Consider the following 20262-nt stretch of genomic DNA (forward strand, 5'->3'; position numbering starts at 1 on the left):
TGTTTATTAAGTATTTAACAGGCCAAACTGGCTTTGGCTATTGAATCAATAGCATCTGACATCTGAAATTAAATAAATAAAAAAAATATTAAATTAAATACAGTTTAATAAGTAAAACATGCTTTTAGTAAAGCAAAACAGTAAGCCAACAGGCATTTTAAAGTAAAATAATAATAATCATTCTTAACAGAACAGACTTTTATTTTTGGCTTTTTAAAAGTAAAAAATTTGTTTTTTTTGTTTACAAAAAGAAGCATCTCAGCTTTGTCACAAGTGAGTCTGTTTCTTTTTTCATCTGTCACGTGAGAAGCTGAGCTGAACAAACGTTCGCTGTCCGCGCTTGTGCAGGGCTAGGACAGGTACGCTCGCACAACTTCAGCGAGCACAGGAAAGCGGCTGTCCTTTGCAGACAACCTCCACACAAGTGACATGTTTCTAAATGAATCGAATGCCGCGGCCCGCGTACACACTTCTGGAAAAAAAACGGCAGGGATAAAAACGAAAACCATAAATCGAAACCGGCCGGTTTATGCATCTAACGCGCGATTGGCAACCGGCCGGTTTCGATTTATGGCCGGTCAACCGGTGCATCCCTAAATCAGAGTATTAGAATGATGCTAAAAATTCAGCTTTGAAATCACAGGAATAAATTACATTTTAAAATATATTCAAATAGAAAACAGTTATTTTAAATAGAAAAAATATTTCACATTTGTACTGTTTTTGCTATACTTTAGATCAAATAAATGCAGGCTCGGTGAGCAGAAGACGCTTCTTTAAAAAAACATTAAAGTTCTTACTGTTCAAAAACTTTTGTTGGGTACTGTATATTTATCAATGAGAAATAAATACATTCCACTAACATTTTCCAGACTGTGAGCTTCCTGGTTTAGATAGTTTAGCTCAACATATCGAGCCCTGCTAACCCTACCAAACTCCTTTTGCTCATCCTTTAGTACTAAACTGCAACGTGAGCCAAATATCATAGTTCTTGTGCCAGCAGAACAGATTCATTCTGCTCTCATGCAGAGAGACTGCGAGTGTGTGTTTTCTCTCGGCACTGGAAGCCTCAGAGTCATCAGTCCAGCTCTTGACTGTTATATTGTGGGCTTTGGAACAGAGACAAGACTAGTTTGACCATCTTTAATCACAATGTCAGGGACTGGACTCAATCCACACATCAGACAGGGCCTGCCCCACAGTCCCCTACTGCTGTGTTCATCAAAATAAGTAAATGTGATATGGATGAGACGCCAGTCAGCACACCTGATGTTGTGATTGGCCAGCACATCCACAAAAGCCGTCTCAGAGGGGGTGAGGAAGAGCAGGCTGCTGCCCTGAGCTCCAATTCGCGCCGTGCGGCCCACACGATGAACATACTCCGCGGCGGAAACAGGAGGGTTATACTGCAAAAGAAAGATGTTATAGGACTGATAATTTAAACAGCTCAATTTTAGTAACAAAATTGGCTACACTGTTTATTGCACATGCGAAATTATGAGACATGAAGAAATCTAACCTGAACAATCCATGTAACCTGAGGCAGATCCAATCCACGTGCAGCCACATCCTAGGGAGAAAATAAACAACAAAAATATTTAAATATTAATTTAATCTGACTTCATTAACTGAAAATCAGTCAATAAAAAAAGAGTGAGTTTAGGAATTACTCAAACTAATATTTAATTACCAAAACTATATATTTAATAATAAATACACTGCCGTTCAAAAGTTTGCGATCTGTAATTTTTTAAATGTTTTTTTTTTTAAAGAAGTTTCTTATACTCATCAAGGCTGCATTTATTTGATCAAAAATTCAGAAAAAAAACAGTAATATAATTTAAAGGTAAAATAAATATTTAAATGTGAAATGTGAATATATTATTAAATGTAATTTATTCCTGTGATCCAAAGCTGAATTTTCAGCATCATTACTCCAGTCTTCAGTGTTACATTATCCTTCAGAAATCAGTTTTAATATGCCGATTTATTATCAGTGTTGATTTATTTTATCTGTGATAATTTATTACTTTTATTATCAATGTTGGACACAGCTGTGCTGCTTTAAATAGGACATAAACACATAAAAAATTACAACAATTTGAATTAAAATAAAAACCGAAAAAATAAAAAGGTAATTTTAAATATTAATGCATTTGACAATAGTATTTAAATAGAGTCAAATAATTTTATTTTTTACAGTCATGTCAATAAAGCAGTTTTGAATTGAATTGAATGGAGTAAATAATATAATATTCAGTCATATTCTAGCTTGGTTTGTCATGACCGAGGTATTACAAATGCAAACAATGTCCTAGGTTCACCTGATTCACTCTACTGAATCTACCATATTGCCTTATTTTACAAATCTATTGCCACACTCTTGCTATTATGCTTTTCGAGAAACATTGATATTCACGGCTCCCTCCTTGTGGGACTGAATCTGCTTCCTTATGGTTACCAGCCCTGAGCTTTATCCACTATGCCACACTATTTTTTAAGGATGTCCATTTGGACAATTTTCAAACTTAACTCCAGCTTTCAACCTCAACTAGCCTAAACCCTGTTGTATCAACTGACTGTGACGTAACTTGAGCTACATCATTAGAGCAATGTATTAAAGGAAATGTTCACTTTCAGAACACAAATTTACAGATAATTTACTCACCCCTTGTCATCCTAGATGTTTATGTCTTTTTTTCTTCAGTCATAAAGAAATTGTGTTTTTTGAGGAAAACATTTCAGGATTTCTCTCCATATAGTGGACTTCTGTGGTGCCTGTGAGTTTGAACTTCCAAAATGCAGTTTAAATGCGGCTTCAAAGGGCTCTAAACGATCCCGGCTGAGGAAGAAGGATCTTATCTAATAAAACGTTCAGTTATTTTCTAAAAAAAAAAAAATACAATTTATATACTTTTTAACCTGAAATGCTCATCTTGTCTAGCTCTGCATGTACTCTGTGTATTCCGGTTCAAGACAGTTAGAGTATGTCGAAAAAATTCCCATTTCATTTTATCCTTCAACTTTAAAATCTCCTACATCACTGCAGAAGTACTGACCCAGTGTTTACAAAGTGAACATACAAAGTAAATTAAACCCCCTTTACAAACAAAGGTAAAACAACGATGTAGGACGATTTTGTAGTTGGAGGAGAAAATGAGACGAAAGTTTTTCAGCCTACCCTAACTGTCTTGAACCGGAATACACAGTTCACACAGAGCTAAACAATACGAGCATTTAAGGTTAAAAAGTATATAAATTGTATATCTTTTTAGAAATCTTTTTGCTAGATAAGACCCTTTTTCCTTGGCTGGGATCGTTTAGACTGCATTTTGGAAGCTCAAACTCGAAGGCACCATAGAAGTCCACTATATAGAGAGAAATCCTTAAATGTTTTGCTCAAAAAACAATTTCTTTATGATTGAAGAAAGAAAGACATGAACATCTTCGATGACAAGGGGGTGAGTAAATTATCTGTATTTTTTTTTTCTGGAAGTGAATTTCTCCTTTAATAAGTGATTTAACAAATATATTTTTAAAGGAACTCTTATATTGAAGGGTTTTAACTACTGAGAGTGAATAACATAAGACGTAAAAATTGTTTCATATTGTAATTTGCTCTGTAATTGTCCAAAATTAATTTATTTTACAGCAGCTATAATTCAAAACAGCATATACACGAAAATGTAATAAAATGTCTTTTACATTTTTACATAATGTATTTTAAATATATTTAAATATAAATATATGATATATATTTTAAATATTTTATAATTCACTATTTATTAGATTAGATGATAATAATAATTATTATTATTATTTTAATTATTACATTTTTATTTTAGAAACTTTATTTCCCTATAATAAAGCAACTGTGTTAAATGTGTTAATTAAAAATGTGTTTTAAAAAGTCTGTAAACTCCATATGTGACCCTGGACCACGAAACCAGTCTTAAGTAACAAAGGTATATTTGTAGCAATAGCCAAAAATATATTGTATGGGTCAAAATTATACATTTTTCTTTTATGGCAAAAATCATTAGGATATTAAGCAAAGGTCATGTTCCATGAAGATATTTTGTACATTTCCTAGAGTAAATATATATATAAAAATGTTTTTGATTAGTAATATGCATTGCTAAGAACTTTATGTGGACGACTTTAAAGGCGATTTTCTCAATATTTTTATTTTTTTTCGCACCCTCAGATTACTTATTTTCAAATAGTGGTATCTCGACCAAATATAGTCCTATCCTAGCAAACCTTACATCAGTGGAAAGCTGATATACATTTCAGATGATCAATTGCAAAATAATGACCCTTATAACTGGTTTTGTGGTCCTGGGTCACATATGCTCACTTTCACCTCATATTTTATAGGTTTAACAAGCAAAAAAAACCTGTGCAGGCAGGCCCTCAGGTATCAATAAACCTAGCTGGCAAATCACTGCTTTAGTTAGGATCAGTTACCATACAAATGGTGTCAATTTGAATGACTTACTGTGCACAGCAGAATGCCAGTTTTACACTGAGAGAACTCCTGGAAGACTTCAGTGCGGTCCTGAAGGGAGAGAAACAGGAAAGTTCACAAAACAGTTGCAGACATGTTTCAAAGGTGGTCAAACTCTGTATACAAGAGAAACACTTGAGCTTAATCTTTAATTACTAAGTCATACGAGACAATATTTCAGCAAAAGAAGTGTCTGCATTTATATCAGAACAAAAGATGAGGCGAAAACACGGATGAGAGCCCATCTGAAGATGGGACGTCCGACAGCTCCTCTCTCTTTTTTTCTGCATGGAGCACAATCTGTTGTGTGCTGGAACAGCTGCCCGTCTCCTGCAGCTCTCCTCATCGGAGGAGACGTCCAGAGCTCAGTCTGTGCTGTCCCATTACCAAACCCATCCATAACACTACAGGCCAGCGCCACACCCAGACCTGCTCTCTCATACATCTGACCAAGAGACTCCCGAGTCCCCTGCCCTTCCAGTGCCATATGGGCGACCCACGGCAGCTTCATTTGTGTGGGGGGTGAGGGTGCAGGCTGGACAGTGGCAGGATGCAGTTCCCCTGACACTGCCACAGGGCATCGACTGCTGCTGTTGCCTGAACGCCAGCTGGCCGAGGGCCGGCGGACCCCACCGGTCAACCAGACCATGATGGTCTAACCTAGTGTCATATGTTGCTAGTGATTCTGCATGGTTTTAAGTGACATGGTCATTTTAGAATAATAGAAGCATGGGCTCCGTTAATGTGGTGTTGCAGTCTAGAATACACTACAACAAGGCAAGTGTTTCTGTGTGATTTTGTCATATTTGGAATGACTTGAAAGTTTGTAAGCAGGTGATCCTCAGTCGTGTATGATGCCCATTTTTTCTCTGTAACTTTTTACAAAGTCGGCAAGTATTTGATGCCAACTGTTTTAAAAACCTGTTCAGATTCTAAAAGTTGTGTAAAGTATTCCAGCCTTAAGGTAAAATCTGGATATTCAATTGCTGACTAAATTACAAAAGTGAGGCTATATACACTACCAGGTCAAAAGTTTTTGAACAGTAAGATATTTATGTTTTTTTAATAAAAACGTCTCTTCTGCTCACCAAGCCTGCATTCATTTAATCCAAAGTACAGCAAAAATAGTACAATTTTGAAATATTGTTTACAATTTAAAGGTTGTATCAGCGATTTCTAGCCTAAAACATAAAGTGTCAATTTCAGCTGACCTTTTTTCACGATCCGCTCGCTGCCTGCCCCATAAATTGTCTGTGAAAAAAACGCGTCTCTCTGGTCAGCCTAGGGTCCGAGATATGCCAAAAAAAACAATCGGTTTATCACAGATAAACAAACAGTGTTCCAACCAATCAGCGTCAGGGGTTTGGTGTTGTGGACTTTCGCTCCGCCTCCCTCACATCCCTGCACCAGTAGAAAAGTCCACAACACCAAACCCCTGACGCTGATTGGTTGGAACACTGTTTGTTTATCTGTGATAAACCGATTGTTTTTTTTGGCATATCTCGGACCCTAGGCTGACCAGAGAGACGCGTTTTTTTCACAGACAATTTATGGGGCAAGCAGCGAGCGGATCGTGAAGAAAGGTCAGCTGAAATTGACACTTTATGTTTTAGGCTAGAAATCGCTGATACAACCTTTAAATTAGCGTTTTTTATATTTGAAAATGTAATTTATTACTGTGATTTCAAAGCTGAATTTTCAGCATCATTACTCCAGTCACATGATCTTTTATAAATCATTCTGATTTGCTGTTTAAAAAACATTTATTATTAGTATAATGCTGAAAACAGCCGAGTAGAATTTTTTCAGGTTTCTTTGATGAATAGAAAATTCAGAAGAAAAGCATTTATATAAAATAGAATATCTTTATCAACACTTTTGATCAATTTAAAGCATCCTTGCTAAAAGTATTAATTTCTAAAAAAAAGAAAAGAAAAATAATACTGATTCCAAGCTTTTCTGAAGGATCATGTGACACTGAAGACTGGAGTCATGATGGTGAAAATGTAGCTTTGATCACAGGAATTAATTACATTTTAAAATATATTCAAAATGAAAACAGTTATTTTAAATCGTAAAAATATCTCAAAATTTTACAGTTTTTGTACTGTACTTTGGATGCAATAAAAGCAGGCTTGGTGAGCAGAACATACGTCTTCACAGAAACGTTAAAAATCTTAATGTTCAAAAAATGGCTAATGAAAATTCAACTTTCCAATCACATGAATACATGTCAAAATAATATAAAATATTTTAAATGTTCATAATATTGCACAATATTAATTCAGAACATATACAATCATTCTTGATTATTACTATTTTTCACATTATAGAATAATAGTGAAGTCATTAAAACTATCAAATTTCTGAAATGGAAGAATGGGAATTATGTAGTGACAAAAGCAAAAACAGACAGTTTTGACACTGAAGGGGTCATGAACTGCCTTTTTGATTATTTTGTACTTTTCTCTGATGTCCACTTATAATAGCAAAAACATAATTTATAAGTAATAGGCTATTTTCTTTCCCATTTTGAAAGCCCTTATCGAAACACTCTGTTTGAATAGGCGTGGTGGATTGTAGACTCGGAAGTAAATGCCCACTGCTATGATTGGCTAACACTTGTGTTTGTTTGACAGCCTAATGTTACATCCCTCACAGATGGACGCTGCTGTGATTGAGGTCAAAAACACATAAATACTTAGTGGATATCAAACATTCTGTAATAACAGACAAAGCAACAGTGACCACATAACAAAAACAGTTATTCACACTTGGGTGGTGTGACATTACTGTCAATATATTAGGCACAGGATCCTCCTTTAAGTTTAATCTTTCTAAAAATCCAATATATTAGGCACAGCATCGTACTTTACGTTTAATCTTTCTGAAAATCCATCGTCAAATTTTGCTTTGTTTGTAAATGAATCCACAGTAAAATGAAGTGAACAAAGTAACAAGTTCTTACAGACGTGGTTTGGATCTCTCTCATTATTTACCTAGCCTGCTACATGCACGGATCGGTGGGTGGGACATGATGTCTCACCTCTTGTCTCATGTTGCCGTGGAGCCTGTAGAAGTTAAGGGAAGTTGAGGTATGCTTGGTTGATGTGGTGTTGGGCTTCTCACAGAGGACTGCAGTTAAGAGAGTAAGCAGAAACTCCACAGCCTCACAGCTGGATATGAAAACGATCAGCTTCTGCCGTTGCTCAAACTATGTACAAAACACAATAAAATATTGAAGTTCAGTGACAGCTACTGTGTATGCAAAATGAGCAAATTGCTTTCTTAGTTACAGTAAGCTCTAGTAGTAATAACATACAGCTGATTATCAGTACAAATATTTGGGTCACTGTACTACTGTTCAAACATTTAGGGTGAGCAAGATTTTTCTGAAAGAAATTAATACTTTTCCTTAAGCAAGGATGCATGAAATTGATCGAAAATGAGCAAATAAGCATATTAAAATGATTTCTGAAGGATTATGTAACACTGAAGACTAGAGTAATGGCTGCTGAAAACATCACAGTAATAAAAATGTTAAAATATATTCAAATAAAATACTTATTTTAAACGCCATCTTACTTCTTCCCATATATAACCTATAACCCTGGACCACAAAACCAGTCATAAGGGTAATTGTAAACTGATAAATAAGCTGAACAAATAAGCTCTCTATTGATGTATGATTTGTTAGGATAGGACAATATTTGTCCAAGATACAACTATTTGAATATCAGGAATCTGAGCGCGCAAAAAATTTAAATACTGAGAAAATCGCCTTTAAAGTTGTCCAAATTAAGTTCTTAATGCATATTACTAATCAAAAATTAAGTTTTGATATATTTATGGTAGGAAATTTACAAAATATTTTCATGGAACATCTTTACTTAATATCCTGATTATTTTTGGCATAAAAGAAAAATCGATTAATCTGACCCATACAATGTATTTTTGGCTATTGCTACAAATATACCCGTGCTACTTAAAGGAGTAGTTCACTTTCAGAACAAAAATTTACAGATAATGTACTCACTCCCTTGTCATGCAAGATGTTCATGTCTTTCTTTCTTCAGTCGTAAAGAAATGGTGATTTTTGAGGAAAACATTTCAGGATTTCTCTCCATATAATGGACTTCTATGGTGCCCCCGAGTTTGAACTTCCAAAATGCAGTTTAAATGCAGCTTCAAAGGGCTCTAAACGATCCCAGCCGAGGAAGAAGGGTCTTATCTAGCGAAACGATCGGTTATTTTCTAAAAACATTTACAACCTGTATACTTTTTAACCTCAAATGTTCGATTTGCTGAGCTAGACAAGATGAGCATTTGAGGTTAAAAGTATATAAATTGTAATTTTTTTTTAGAAAATAATCGATCATTTTGCTAGATAAGACCCTTCTTTCTTCGGCTGGAATCGTTTAGAGCCCTTTGAAGTTGCATTTTGGAAGTTCAAGCTCGGGGGCACCATAGAAGTCCATTATATGGAGATCCTGAAATGTTTTACTCAAAAAAATATTTCTTATGACTGAAGAAAGAAAGACATGAACATCTTGGATGACAAGGGGGTGAGTACATTATCTGTAAATTTTTGTTTTGAAAGCGAACTACTCCTTTAAGACTGGTTTTGTGGTCGAGGGTCACATTTATGGTAAATTATGAAACATTATGAAATAATTTACCAGGCCAAACTAAAATGACTTGTGCGTAACACAACAATACCCTTGAGTCTTAATAACTGGGTTTTAACATATGGTGTCCTGTACCTTGCATTTGGCCAGAACAAAGGCAGCCAAACAGACCAGGTGGAGTTTGCTGGGCACCACCACAACGTGCTGCTGCAGCCTCTCAGGCACCGCGTAGCTGTCTGACAGAGCCTGAGGGGCCGCCTGGGGACACTCTTCAATTGTCTCCTCGCTCCCCTCTGACACATGGATACTCACAGGCTCCTTCATACTGATACTGGCTAATCGGGACAGTCCTAGACGTGAAGAGAACAGGATCAGCATAAACGGCTGCACACCTATGTAGATTGTCACCAAAATGCTTTTGTGATCAAAACATTGTGAGAGTAAGATGTTTTTGTGACCTACCACTGCCTAAAACTGGAAGTTGCTATAAGAGGATCAAAATATTCACGTTTTATAGGGATAAAAAGCCTATTCTGTCATGCAAAGTAGAGAAAGACTGGACTGGACCTGAGAGACAACAAGTCCTGTCAGCTCATCCTAGTCTGCTTAGGCTAGAATAAAGCCAGTACAGTACCTCCCACAGTGTAATGCGAGCACTTGTGTCATGGTCTCACTTTACATCCAGTCACACTCTGTACAGTGGTAGTGAGCAGATGATGAGCTTACCCTCGGTGAGTGTGGCTGAAAGCAGCACATTCTGCCTGGTAAGTCCAGTGGCATTCACAGCATTCAGAATTACAGTCAGATCTTTCTCAAAGCCCAAATCCAGAATCCTTCAATACAGTGTGAATGAAATATTCGTAAATACACTGAATACTGACACACCTTCAAAGTTTAGAAGCAAGAACTAATAAATAATACTGATATGAACTGCCATAATTATTATCAATTATTCAGTTTTGATGAATTAGACTATAAAGTAGTGAAAAACATTTAATGATTAAAAAACATTTATTTGAGCAGTAGTACGATATCCAATTAATAAAATATTAATAAAATAAACAATTAGCAGATTAGGGTGACAAATTAGTTGTTAAATACAGCCCTAATGTAAACCACATCATATCATTTTCAGTTCAAATCAGAAAATGCACTGACCTGTCGGCTTCATCCAGAATGAGCCAGCGTACAGCGCTGAAAGCAATACTTAGAGTGTTCTTTATGTGGTCCACCAGTCGGCCTGGAGTCGAGATCAGAACATTAATGCCCTTCCTCAGTCTGAATTCAAGACAAAGACAAACAAAAACAAATGGAAACACAGCAAGACACAGTGCAGACTGAAGTGATATTGCAGGATGATCTATACACTACTGTAAAAAGTTTGGAATTGGTAAGATTTTCATGTTTTACATTCTAATGTGCTGATTTGCTACTCATGAAACATTTCTTATTATCGATGTTAAAACCAGTTGCGCTGCTCAATACTTTTTTTAGAAACTGACACATTTGTTTTCAGCATTCTTTGATGAATATAAAGCTTAAAGAGCAACATTTACTTACAGAAATAGAAATTTAGTAAAATTATAAATGTCTATGCTGTCACTTTTAAACAATTTAATGCATCTTTGCGGAATACATATATATATATATACAGTGGTGTGAAAAAGTCTTGGCCCCCCCCCTTTTTTTTTTGCATGTTTGTCACACTTTAATGTTTCAGATCATCAAACAAATTTAAATATTAATCAAAGATAACACAAGTAAACACAACATGCAGTTTTTGAATGAAGTTTTTTATTATGAAGGGAAAACAAAATCCAAACCCACATGGCCCTGTGTGAAAAAGTGTTTCCCCCTCTAAACTTAATAACTGGTTGGGCCACCCTTAGCAGCAACAACTGCAATCAAGCGTTTGCGATAACTTAGTCTGTTACAGTGCTGTGCAGGAATTTTGGCCCACTCATCTTGGCAGAATTGCTGTAATTCAGCCACATTGGAGGGTTTCTGGGCATGAACCACCTTTTTAAGGTCACGCCACAGCATCTCAATAGGATTCAGGTCAGGACTTTGACTAGGCCACTCCAAAGTCTTCATTTTGTTTTTCTTCAGCCATTCAGAGGTGGATTTGCTGGTGTGTTTTGGATCATTGTTCTGCTGCAGAACCCAAGTTCGCTTCAGCTCAAGGTCACAAACAGATGGCCGGACATTGTCCTTCAGGATTTTTTGGTAGACAGCAGAATTCATGGTTCCATTTATCACAGCAAGTCTTCCAGGTCCAGAAGCAGCAAAACAGCCCCAGACCATCACACTACCACCACCATATTTTACTGTTGGTATGATGTTCTTTTTCTTAAATGCCGTTACGCCAGATGTAATGGGACACACACCTTCCAAATAGTTCAACTTTTATCTCGCCAATCCAGAGTATTGGGGATCATCAAGATGTTTTCTGGCAAAACTGAGACAAGCCTTTATGTTCTTTTTGCTCAGCAGCAGTTTTCGTCTTGGAACTCTGCTATGCAGGCCATTTTTGCCCAGTCTCTTTCTTATGGTGGAGTCATGAACACTGACCTTAACTGAGGCAAGAGAGGCCTGCAGCTCTTTAGATGTTGTTGTGGGGTCTTTTGTGACCACTTGGATGAGTCGTCTCTGCACTCTTGGGGTAATTTTGGTTGACCGGCCACTCCTGGGAAGGTCCATCCATGTTTTCGCCATTTGTGGAAAATGGCTCTCACTGTGGTTCGCTGGAGTCCCAAAGCTTTAGAAATGGCTTTCTAATGGATTCTAAATGGATTTTGTTTTCCCTTCATAAAAAAACCTTCATTTAAAAACTGCATGTTGTGTTTACGTCTGTTATCTTTGATTAATATATAAATATATATAAATTTATTTGATGATCTGAAACATTAAAGTGTGACAAACATGCAAAAAAAAAAAAAAAAAAATCAGCAAGGGGGCCAACATTTCTATTTACCACTATTTATTACTGTATATTATATTAATCTTACTGACTTAACTTTTGAACTGTAGTATATTTGCAGTGAATCTATTCAAAATGCATCCAAAATTTTTAATACAATAATTTTATATTTGTGCTATTCTCTTGGAGTATATACGGTGTATGAATTTTGTATTTATGTGTATAATATTAACCTGGCTTTTTCTGCTTTTCTTTTCTCTCCTCCCATCAGAACTCCTGGCACAATCCAGGTGAAAGGCTGGAAGGAATAAATACAGTGAGCGACTTTTAAATGGATATTAAGACTTATATGGCTTAATATAACGTAAATTATGTCTCATACTGAAATATGTAGTAGAAAACCCACAAAAGACCTACCTTATTTTTTTTTTTACACATATTTTGGAATATTATTTCTGTTATTACAATTACATTAAATGGTTGCACTAGTTGAGCTACTGGCACTACCTGTTGCTATTTTTAACACAACACAACTCGGAAAATAAAATACTGATACAATGCCACATTGTGCGGCTTTTGGTTGTGATTTTCAGGTGAAGGGCAACAAGAGAAGCAATGTAAGTCTTCACTGCTTTCCTAGTGATAAAAAGAGGAGAAAAGAATTGGAAGATGTCTGTGGACGAATAAAACTTCCTAAAGACTTGCGTCTTTGTTCTCTCCACTTTAGCCCTGATGCCTTTCAGGCTTTTAGTAGACCACAGCAACTGTAAGAGCTTACAAACGGCAGAGACAAGAAACGCGAGATGCAATCTTGGCAGGATATAACAATGCCTACGCTTGTCATGACGTCGCAGCCAATGAAGGAGTTTCTCAGCGCAGATTGCACTCAATATCAAGGGTGTTTAGACCATAGTCCAAAATATGTATAAAACATTTTTCTATTACATATTTCAGTAAGAGACATCATATATGTTATGTTAAGCCATACAAGTCTTAATACCCGGTGTTCCCTTTAAAGTTGAAAATGTAAAAATGTAGTGGTTCAATTATGTCAATACAGCACATTAATTTAGTAAAAGAGCAAATCCTCACTTTTAGAAGCTTCTGAAAAATCTGAAAGCTCTGCAGGGCAAGCTGAAAGGCAACCAGAAACAATCCATTTTGGAAGGAAAAACAAAAGGGTACATATTTAAGGGAAAATGTAGATGCTATAAGATCAATCACAAAAAGATGATGGTTTTGTTTCATACAATACCTCTCTGGTTGGAACAATCACAACAGCTAAAGGCCCATCTGATCTCTGAAAAAATATTATTAAACTTGAGACATCAAAAATTGATTCAGATGACTATAAATACAATTGTAATGGAGCATTAGCTATTGCATGGATAACTTTAATTCTCACTCAAAATTAATTTTATTTGAATGTATATTACAATGTTCAGTGTAGAACGTCTGACTGCTAATAACCCCAATTTCTTCACACCAAGGTGGGAAATTAACAAGGGCTTGTGGCAAAAATGCCAATTAAATGCACAATTAAACAACGTATTACGACTGTTGCAATTAAAATTAAATGTGAAAATTTAAGAAAAGTGTCAATTCGCTGAATTAAATTTAGATTCACTCACACTGCATCAGATTGCCTTTACACATTGTTTTGTGCAGCGTTGAGCCTTATAACCAATCAAACGCGTTTTTGCTGAACTTAGGAATGCATTGGCCAATCAGAGGCACTTAAATTAGTCGCTGTGTTGATTGTGCATGCTCACAAATTCCCTCATCATAAACAACACTGTGAAGATACAATGTAAATAAAAGATTTTCATAGAATTTCATAGCTTCGGTAATTATAACGGGAGTTTTTGCATAACTTGTACTGGACCTGTTGTCTATGAAGCCAGAACGTGCCCAAAACAATGAAAAAAATTACATTGTTTTCTATATCAATATTAATAATCATTATTGCAATATGAAGAGCAATAATCTACAATAATGACTTTTGTCAAAATAAAGCATCCCTATGAGCTCCTGTTTTTTACAAGTATAATTTGGATACAATTTTAAAGAGTTCATTGTCTTTGACAAGTTTAAAAATATTGATTAATTGGGTAAATTTAAGTATTTGACATTAAAGACAACATAGTATGATTTTTATAATAGGGTGATTATAAAAACTCTGATCTACTTTTAGAAAAGTTTAACTGAATAAAAGATAACAAAAATGCTTATGAGATCAGACAGTAAAGTCTTGATGTTGTTTTAGACATTCCGGTTGACTTGCCTTTACTTTAGGCTGCATCGCTTGTAAGAACTGAACCACTGGAATTCCATAAGCCAATGTTTTTCCTGTAGGAAGAAATGGAAAAGAAAAAATATCAATAATCACAACTTCTTTTAATAAACACAAGCTCTTTTTATTCTTGTTCATTCTTCTTTCTTTGTAATTTGATGATTTCTATTTTTTACAGTTACATACAGAATTTTGTACACAATATGAATGACGATCTAAACATTCAATATTTTATTACATTTGATTTACATAAACAGGCCAGAAATCCCACCTGATCCAGTCTGGGAGCGCACTACAGCATCTTTACCACACATTAACACTGGTATGGTTTTTTTCTGGACACTGAAACACAGATGAACATGAGAAATAGAGAAATATGCAAACAGATAGACAATAGAGTGTTTTCACAACGCGTCATCAAGCGGCCATATTGGTGGCACTGAATGTAAACAATGCCACTACGCTGAATGATCCTCACATATTTTGCTGATTATTGCTGCTGAAAATGGTTGTGGTGGAATGTTTTTTTCAGCGGTTTAGAAAGCATCAATTGGCAGAACAGCGTATTCAGTAGTACATTAACCATGCAATCCATGCTGTTGTTTACATCTGAGTATTGCCAACATGACCGGTAAGATAAAGCTACAGTACCTTGTCATGCTGGTCACATTCAACACCTTATGGAGCGTTGCCACCTGTAAAATAGTTTAGATGAGGAGAAAACGTTATAAGACAGCATAGGCGTTTTACTTGAAAGATTTTTAAGGCAATGTTGAGGTTTGTTCGCACCAGATGAGGATGCAGATCGAGTTCTTCAAACGAGTCACTGGTGAAGACTTTCTCTTTTACTTGATTTACAGCAGGACTAGAACAAAAAGACAAGTAAATTGCATGGACAGGTCAATTTTTGAGAAAATTTGCCATTCACACAAGCTCAAATGTGTTGCATCTACCTGAGGACATCAGGGATCTCTGGGTTGTTTCTGAAGAGAGACGATGTCTTGATAAATGGTCTGTCATGGTCCCCGTGCTCTTCAGGAGCTTTCTTTGGAAATGTTTTCACCTTTGATAGGGACTTTGCAGCAGAGTTTTCTCTCTGGTCCTCGTTCTCCTCTGTGTCTCTATTATTACTCCTCTGAGAGGGGCTTCTGGGGGTTTGCAGCTTTTGCTTATGTGTGTGCTGTTGACCAGTTTGATTAATCTTCCTCTGTTTGGAAGCGCTGCTCTCCTGGGGCTCAAAGACAGCCTTCCTCTTTGATTCTCGCTTTTTCTTTAACGTCAACACAAAGGGTACAGCACTTCAAAATCAGGATGAAACAAACTTGTGTGTAAACCAGCGTACATGACTGTGGAATGAAAATGACAGCAACAACATGAGGTGCAGGACTGACTCACCTGTGCCCATTTCTCTGCTGTTGAAAAAGGTCTTCGATTTGTCTTTTTCTGAAACGTTACGGGAGCTGAGAAGATGTTGAGCATCAGCCCGTCCTCAGCCATGACAGCAAGCAGGCTATAAACGCCGATTAAAACAGGTGGTGTAACGTTAGTAGCTAAATTACTATCACAGTTACTACACTCACACAGGCACCTCAGACTATTCACAAGATGATAACTGGCGCATTATCCTTCGTTTGAATGGCGAAAAAGTGATTTTCACTTTTAAACAACAAGTCCACAACATGGACAGCAGTACATATATAAAGTAAAGTTCCACACGTGTTTTTCCTCCGTCCACCACAACGTGTGGAAATTTCCGGGTATGGCGTTGCCAAAATAAAAGTCCCGCCGCTTTTTTGTGACTCGAAGGTTATTTAGCGCATATATGTTCTACTGCTAATTATGCGAAGTTGCTTGTTTTCCGAAAGTGTAAATATTCATAATAATTTTTGTTTACACTATAATATGAAATCCCTTGTGTTGAGGAGAAATTTTTGGTTTTATTCTTTACATTTGAATTAAGTCGAATTATTTTTATATAACTTAATTTCAATTATTTAGTGAAGTTTGCTGAGGCCTCTTGCTGCTAAAAATTAAAATATTCGTTGCCAAGTTTTTGAATGTTTCTGAAGAAGTTTCTAATGCTCATCAAGGCTGCATTCATTTGATAAAAATCCAGAAAAAACGGTAATATTGTAAAATAGAATTTTAAAGTAAAATAACTGTTTTCTATGTGAATATTTTTTTAAATGTCATTTACTCCTGTTACAAAAGCTGAATTTTCAGCATCATTACTCCAGTCTTTAGTGTCACATGATCATTCAGAAGTATTTTTATTATGTTGATTTATTATCAATGTTGAAAACAGTTGTGCTGCTTAACATTTTGTCAGAAGCTGTGCTACTTTTTTCAATATTCTTTAATAAATAAAACATTAAAAAGAACAGGATTTATTTCAAATAGAAATATTTTGTAACAAAATAAAATACTTTCAGATAAATCTCAATTTGAACAAAATGACCCTTATAGCTGGTTTGTAGTCCAGGGTCACAAATGTACGGAGCCCCTTACATCACCTGTAGAAGAAAAATAATTAATCCGTGGGGACGGTTTTGCAATTCGTTCCCTCAGTTTATAAACCGTTCTCACGAATTCTTAAACTGTTCCCTCAGTTTAACAATTCGTGCCCACGGATTAACAAACCGTGCCCACGAATTTCCAATCCGTGCGCTCAGATTTTGTAAACCGTACCCTCGGATTTTGAATCCGTACCCACAAATTCATAATCCGTGCGCACGCTTTCGCAATCCGTTCCCACAGTTTGTAAACTGCTCTCACGGATTTGTGGCCCCGCCCCCAAATTCAACCAGGACACCTGTTTATATGCTGGCAGTGGCGCCTCCAGGATTTTTTTCATAGGGTGGCCGAAAGGGGCCAGTAAAAATGTTAGGGTGGCACAATACAATACAAAAAATTGAAAGCCTAAATCTGATTGAAGACAATAATTTTTGGCATTATTTCTGGTAGCATATAAAGTTATAGGCTTCAAAACTTAAGTATTACTATGCTCTGTACAGAGCAAAATAGAAAAAGTCTGCAAATAACCTCGTCTTTATTTGGAGTGCAAATTAATTTAAAATGAGATTAATAATAAACAAGAAAGCATAGATATTTAATCGGCATATTCATCAAAATAGACACAAGCTTAATACAAGTGCAGCCCGAGCCCGATGGGCAGCATCGAGCGTGCCTGCAGCGCAGTTTGAAGAGTTGCGCGATCATGCGCATGCAATAGCCTAAAGCTTGCCACTAAGCACAGGCAGAGGTAATTACCATGAATGTGTCGGGGGAAATAGTAAGGTAATATTAAAAAAAAAAAAAAAAAAATTAAGCTGACGATCCTGACACGCCATTTCCTCATTGGACGCGTCTTTAGAGAGAACTGCATTTTTAAGGATTTCATAGCCTAATAAAAGATTTTGCTTTCGGTTTCGGTTAATTATTGTAAAACGCTTCTGTTCAAGACCAAGACGACAGAATCAAGGCCGTAACCAGGGTTTGAAAATTAGTGAGGTCCGAAGTAAGGTGTTAAGAATTCTGCTATCATAACACCCACAAATGCACTACATATAGTCTATAGTCTAGCGTCAGAAAAAAAAAAGAATTACGTTTGTTGTTTCTTTGACTGCACACTCCGCGACCCACCAGTTGAGAAGCACTGCTTTAATTAATGTTTTTTGATGACTTAAGGTTAACTAAAGAGCACGAGACGTCTTCCTGCTGGCCAGTAGCCTATTTCATTCTGTAGCAAACAGATTTGTATTATGCTATTGTTTTTGATAGTGTTATACATTTCTTTCAGGTAATAACGATGATCACTGCGTTTGTCTTATCGATTGTAGTATCTTCCTGTCAGCAATTAAGTTAGTACGGAGCCCCTTACGTCACCTGTAGAAGAAAAATAATTAATCCGTGGGGACGGTTTTGCAATTCGTTCCCTCAGTTTATAAACCGTACTCACGAATTCTTAAACTGTTCCCTCGGTTTAACAATTCATGCCCACGGATTAACAAACCGTGCCCACGAATTTCCAATCCGTGCGCTCAGATTTTGTAAACCGTAGCCTCGGATTTTGAATCCGTACCCACAAAATCATAATCCGTGCGCACGCTTTCGCAATCCGTTCCCACAGTTTGTAAACTGCTCGCACGGATTTGTGGCCCCGCCCCCAAATTCAACCAGGACACCTGTTTATATGCTGGATGCATTGTTTTGCATTTATTAAACTTTATTTCTCAATAGGCTATATGAGACTATGCAACACTGACAAAACAGAGTTTTTAGCTTTATTTTATATTAATCACCAATAGATTAGCTGCCAAAACATCATGTGTTTTAACCTATTGGTTATTAATGTAAAATAAACGATAAAAAGACGCCTGTTTTGTAAGTGCGGTCATGGTACCAAAATAAAATAATAAGTGAAGAGCGCTGTTCAAACGGCTTTGTTTTATATAATATTTTTCAAAATATAAAATTACCTGAATTAAAAAAAACGAGTTTTGGAGAGGAGAAGGTAAAAAGCAATACAAAACAAATAATGTACAGGTAATGTTGCCATTCCTTTGCTCTCAAACTAAATGCAATGTAATAATAGGCCTTATTTAATAATAACATTAATAGTGCAGCATGCATCTAACTCTGGGTGAAAAGCTTATCATAATCACAAATCCGTGCGAGCAGTTTACAAACTGTGAGAACGGATTGCGAAAGCGTGCGCACGGATTATGAATTTGTGGGTACGGATTCAAAATCCGAGGGTACGGTTTACAAAATCTGAGCGCACGGATTGGAAATTCGTGGGCACGGTTTGTTAATCCGTGGGCTCGAATTGTTAAACTGAGGGAACAGTTTAAGAATTCGTGAGAACGGTTTATAAACTGAGGGAACGAATTGCAAAACCGTCCCCACGGATTAATTATTTTTCTTCTACGGGTGACGTAAGGGGCTCCGTAAATTACAGATAGTCTATAAGCTTTTTTTATGAATGTACAATGTTGCCAGATATTGCTACGAAAAACAAGCAATTACAAAAAAAGAAAAAGAAAAAGATATCCGAAATAAGTTCAAAGCTTGTGTTTTGTAAATATGATTAATATATCACTAACACTAACGTTCAACTTTCCACTTTATAAACGTCCCAAAGTGTCACACTAAATTGGAAAAACGAGTCAAAATACACGTGGATCTGGCAACAAGCAGAGGCTGCACCCGCGCCCTTACTCAACGCGCTCTCAAGCCCCGTTCACTGCGCTGGCTTCTCGCAGCAAGATGAATTGCAAACACTCATGTGATATGAGGTGGCTAAATAATCGGCTAAATTAAACGGCTAAATAATCATTCAGAGAGCTTGACATTTTATTTTTGAATATAAAAAAATGACCGAGGTCCGGACCTCGGTGACCTCATTACTGGCTATGGCCGTGGAGAGAAGCGCATCTTCTATGCAGGGGCGTCGGACAGGGGGTAATAGTGGAACAGAGTAACAGGGGCCCTTGGCGAGTGGGAGCCCATCGCGAACCCCTCCCCTCCCACTGAACGTGGTCTTCTATGTTTTCTTTTTTTATAAAGTCACAAAGTTTAAAGCCCAGAATTAGCTTTCACTTTCCGCATGCACAAACGATTGGATATGGGTCTATCAGCGTACATTTATATAGGTTAAATGTTTAAACTAACATATATAATATGATTGAACAGTTTAATATCCAGAGATTTTATTTTAGGCAAGTCGTGATTATTTGAGAAGGCTAAATTGATCAAACATAGGCTATGATCGACTCGCTGGTCGTTTTGAAAATCAAAAACTAACATTTAACGAACAAAAAAAAATGCTCCAAACGCTTTTCTAAATTAACTTAAAATAATAACGAAACGAAATTATAATATAATCTCTTTGTCATTGCATACAAAACTA

The 20262-nt window shown here is 36.3% G+C and overlaps 1 protein-coding gene across 1 annotated transcript in view; it reads right to left on the reverse strand.

Moving 5' to 3' along the window:
- The window catches only part of ddx31 (DEAD (Asp-Glu-Ala-Asp) box polypeptide 31), a 29012-nt gene extending 12934 nt beyond the window's left edge, over nt 1-16078 (reverse strand). Inside the window, exons 1-16 of the mRNA XM_073840608.1 lie at nt 15747-16078; nt 15305-15621; nt 15141-15216; nt 15003-15046; nt 14623-14693; nt 14343-14407; nt 13314-13358; nt 13151-13192; nt 12292-12356; nt 10297-10416; nt 9865-9971; nt 9274-9488; nt 7557-7724; nt 4502-4561; nt 1520-1570; nt 1267-1406 (exon numbers count right to left, since the gene is read on the reverse strand). Coding sequence (XP_073696709.1) covers nt 1267-1406; nt 1520-1570; nt 4502-4561; nt 7557-7724; nt 9274-9488; nt 9865-9971; nt 10297-10416; nt 12292-12356; nt 13151-13192; nt 13314-13358; nt 14343-14407; nt 14623-14693; nt 15003-15046; nt 15141-15216; nt 15305-15621; nt 15747-15848 — 1688 coding nt within the window. The 5' untranslated portion in view covers nt 15849-16078. The remainder of the gene's footprint in view (nt 1-1266; nt 1407-1519; nt 1571-4501; nt 4562-7556; nt 7725-9273; nt 9489-9864; nt 9972-10296; nt 10417-12291; nt 12357-13150; nt 13193-13313; nt 13359-14342; nt 14408-14622; nt 14694-15002; nt 15047-15140; nt 15217-15304; nt 15622-15746) is intronic.
- Nucleotides 16079-20262: the final 4184 nt, after the last annotated feature.

Source organism: Garra rufa, chromosome 5, assembly GCF_049309525.1.
Source record: "Garra rufa chromosome 5, GarRuf1.0, whole genome shotgun sequence".
Taxonomy (NCBI): Eukaryota; Metazoa; Chordata; class Actinopteri; order Cypriniformes; family Cyprinidae; genus Garra; species Garra rufa.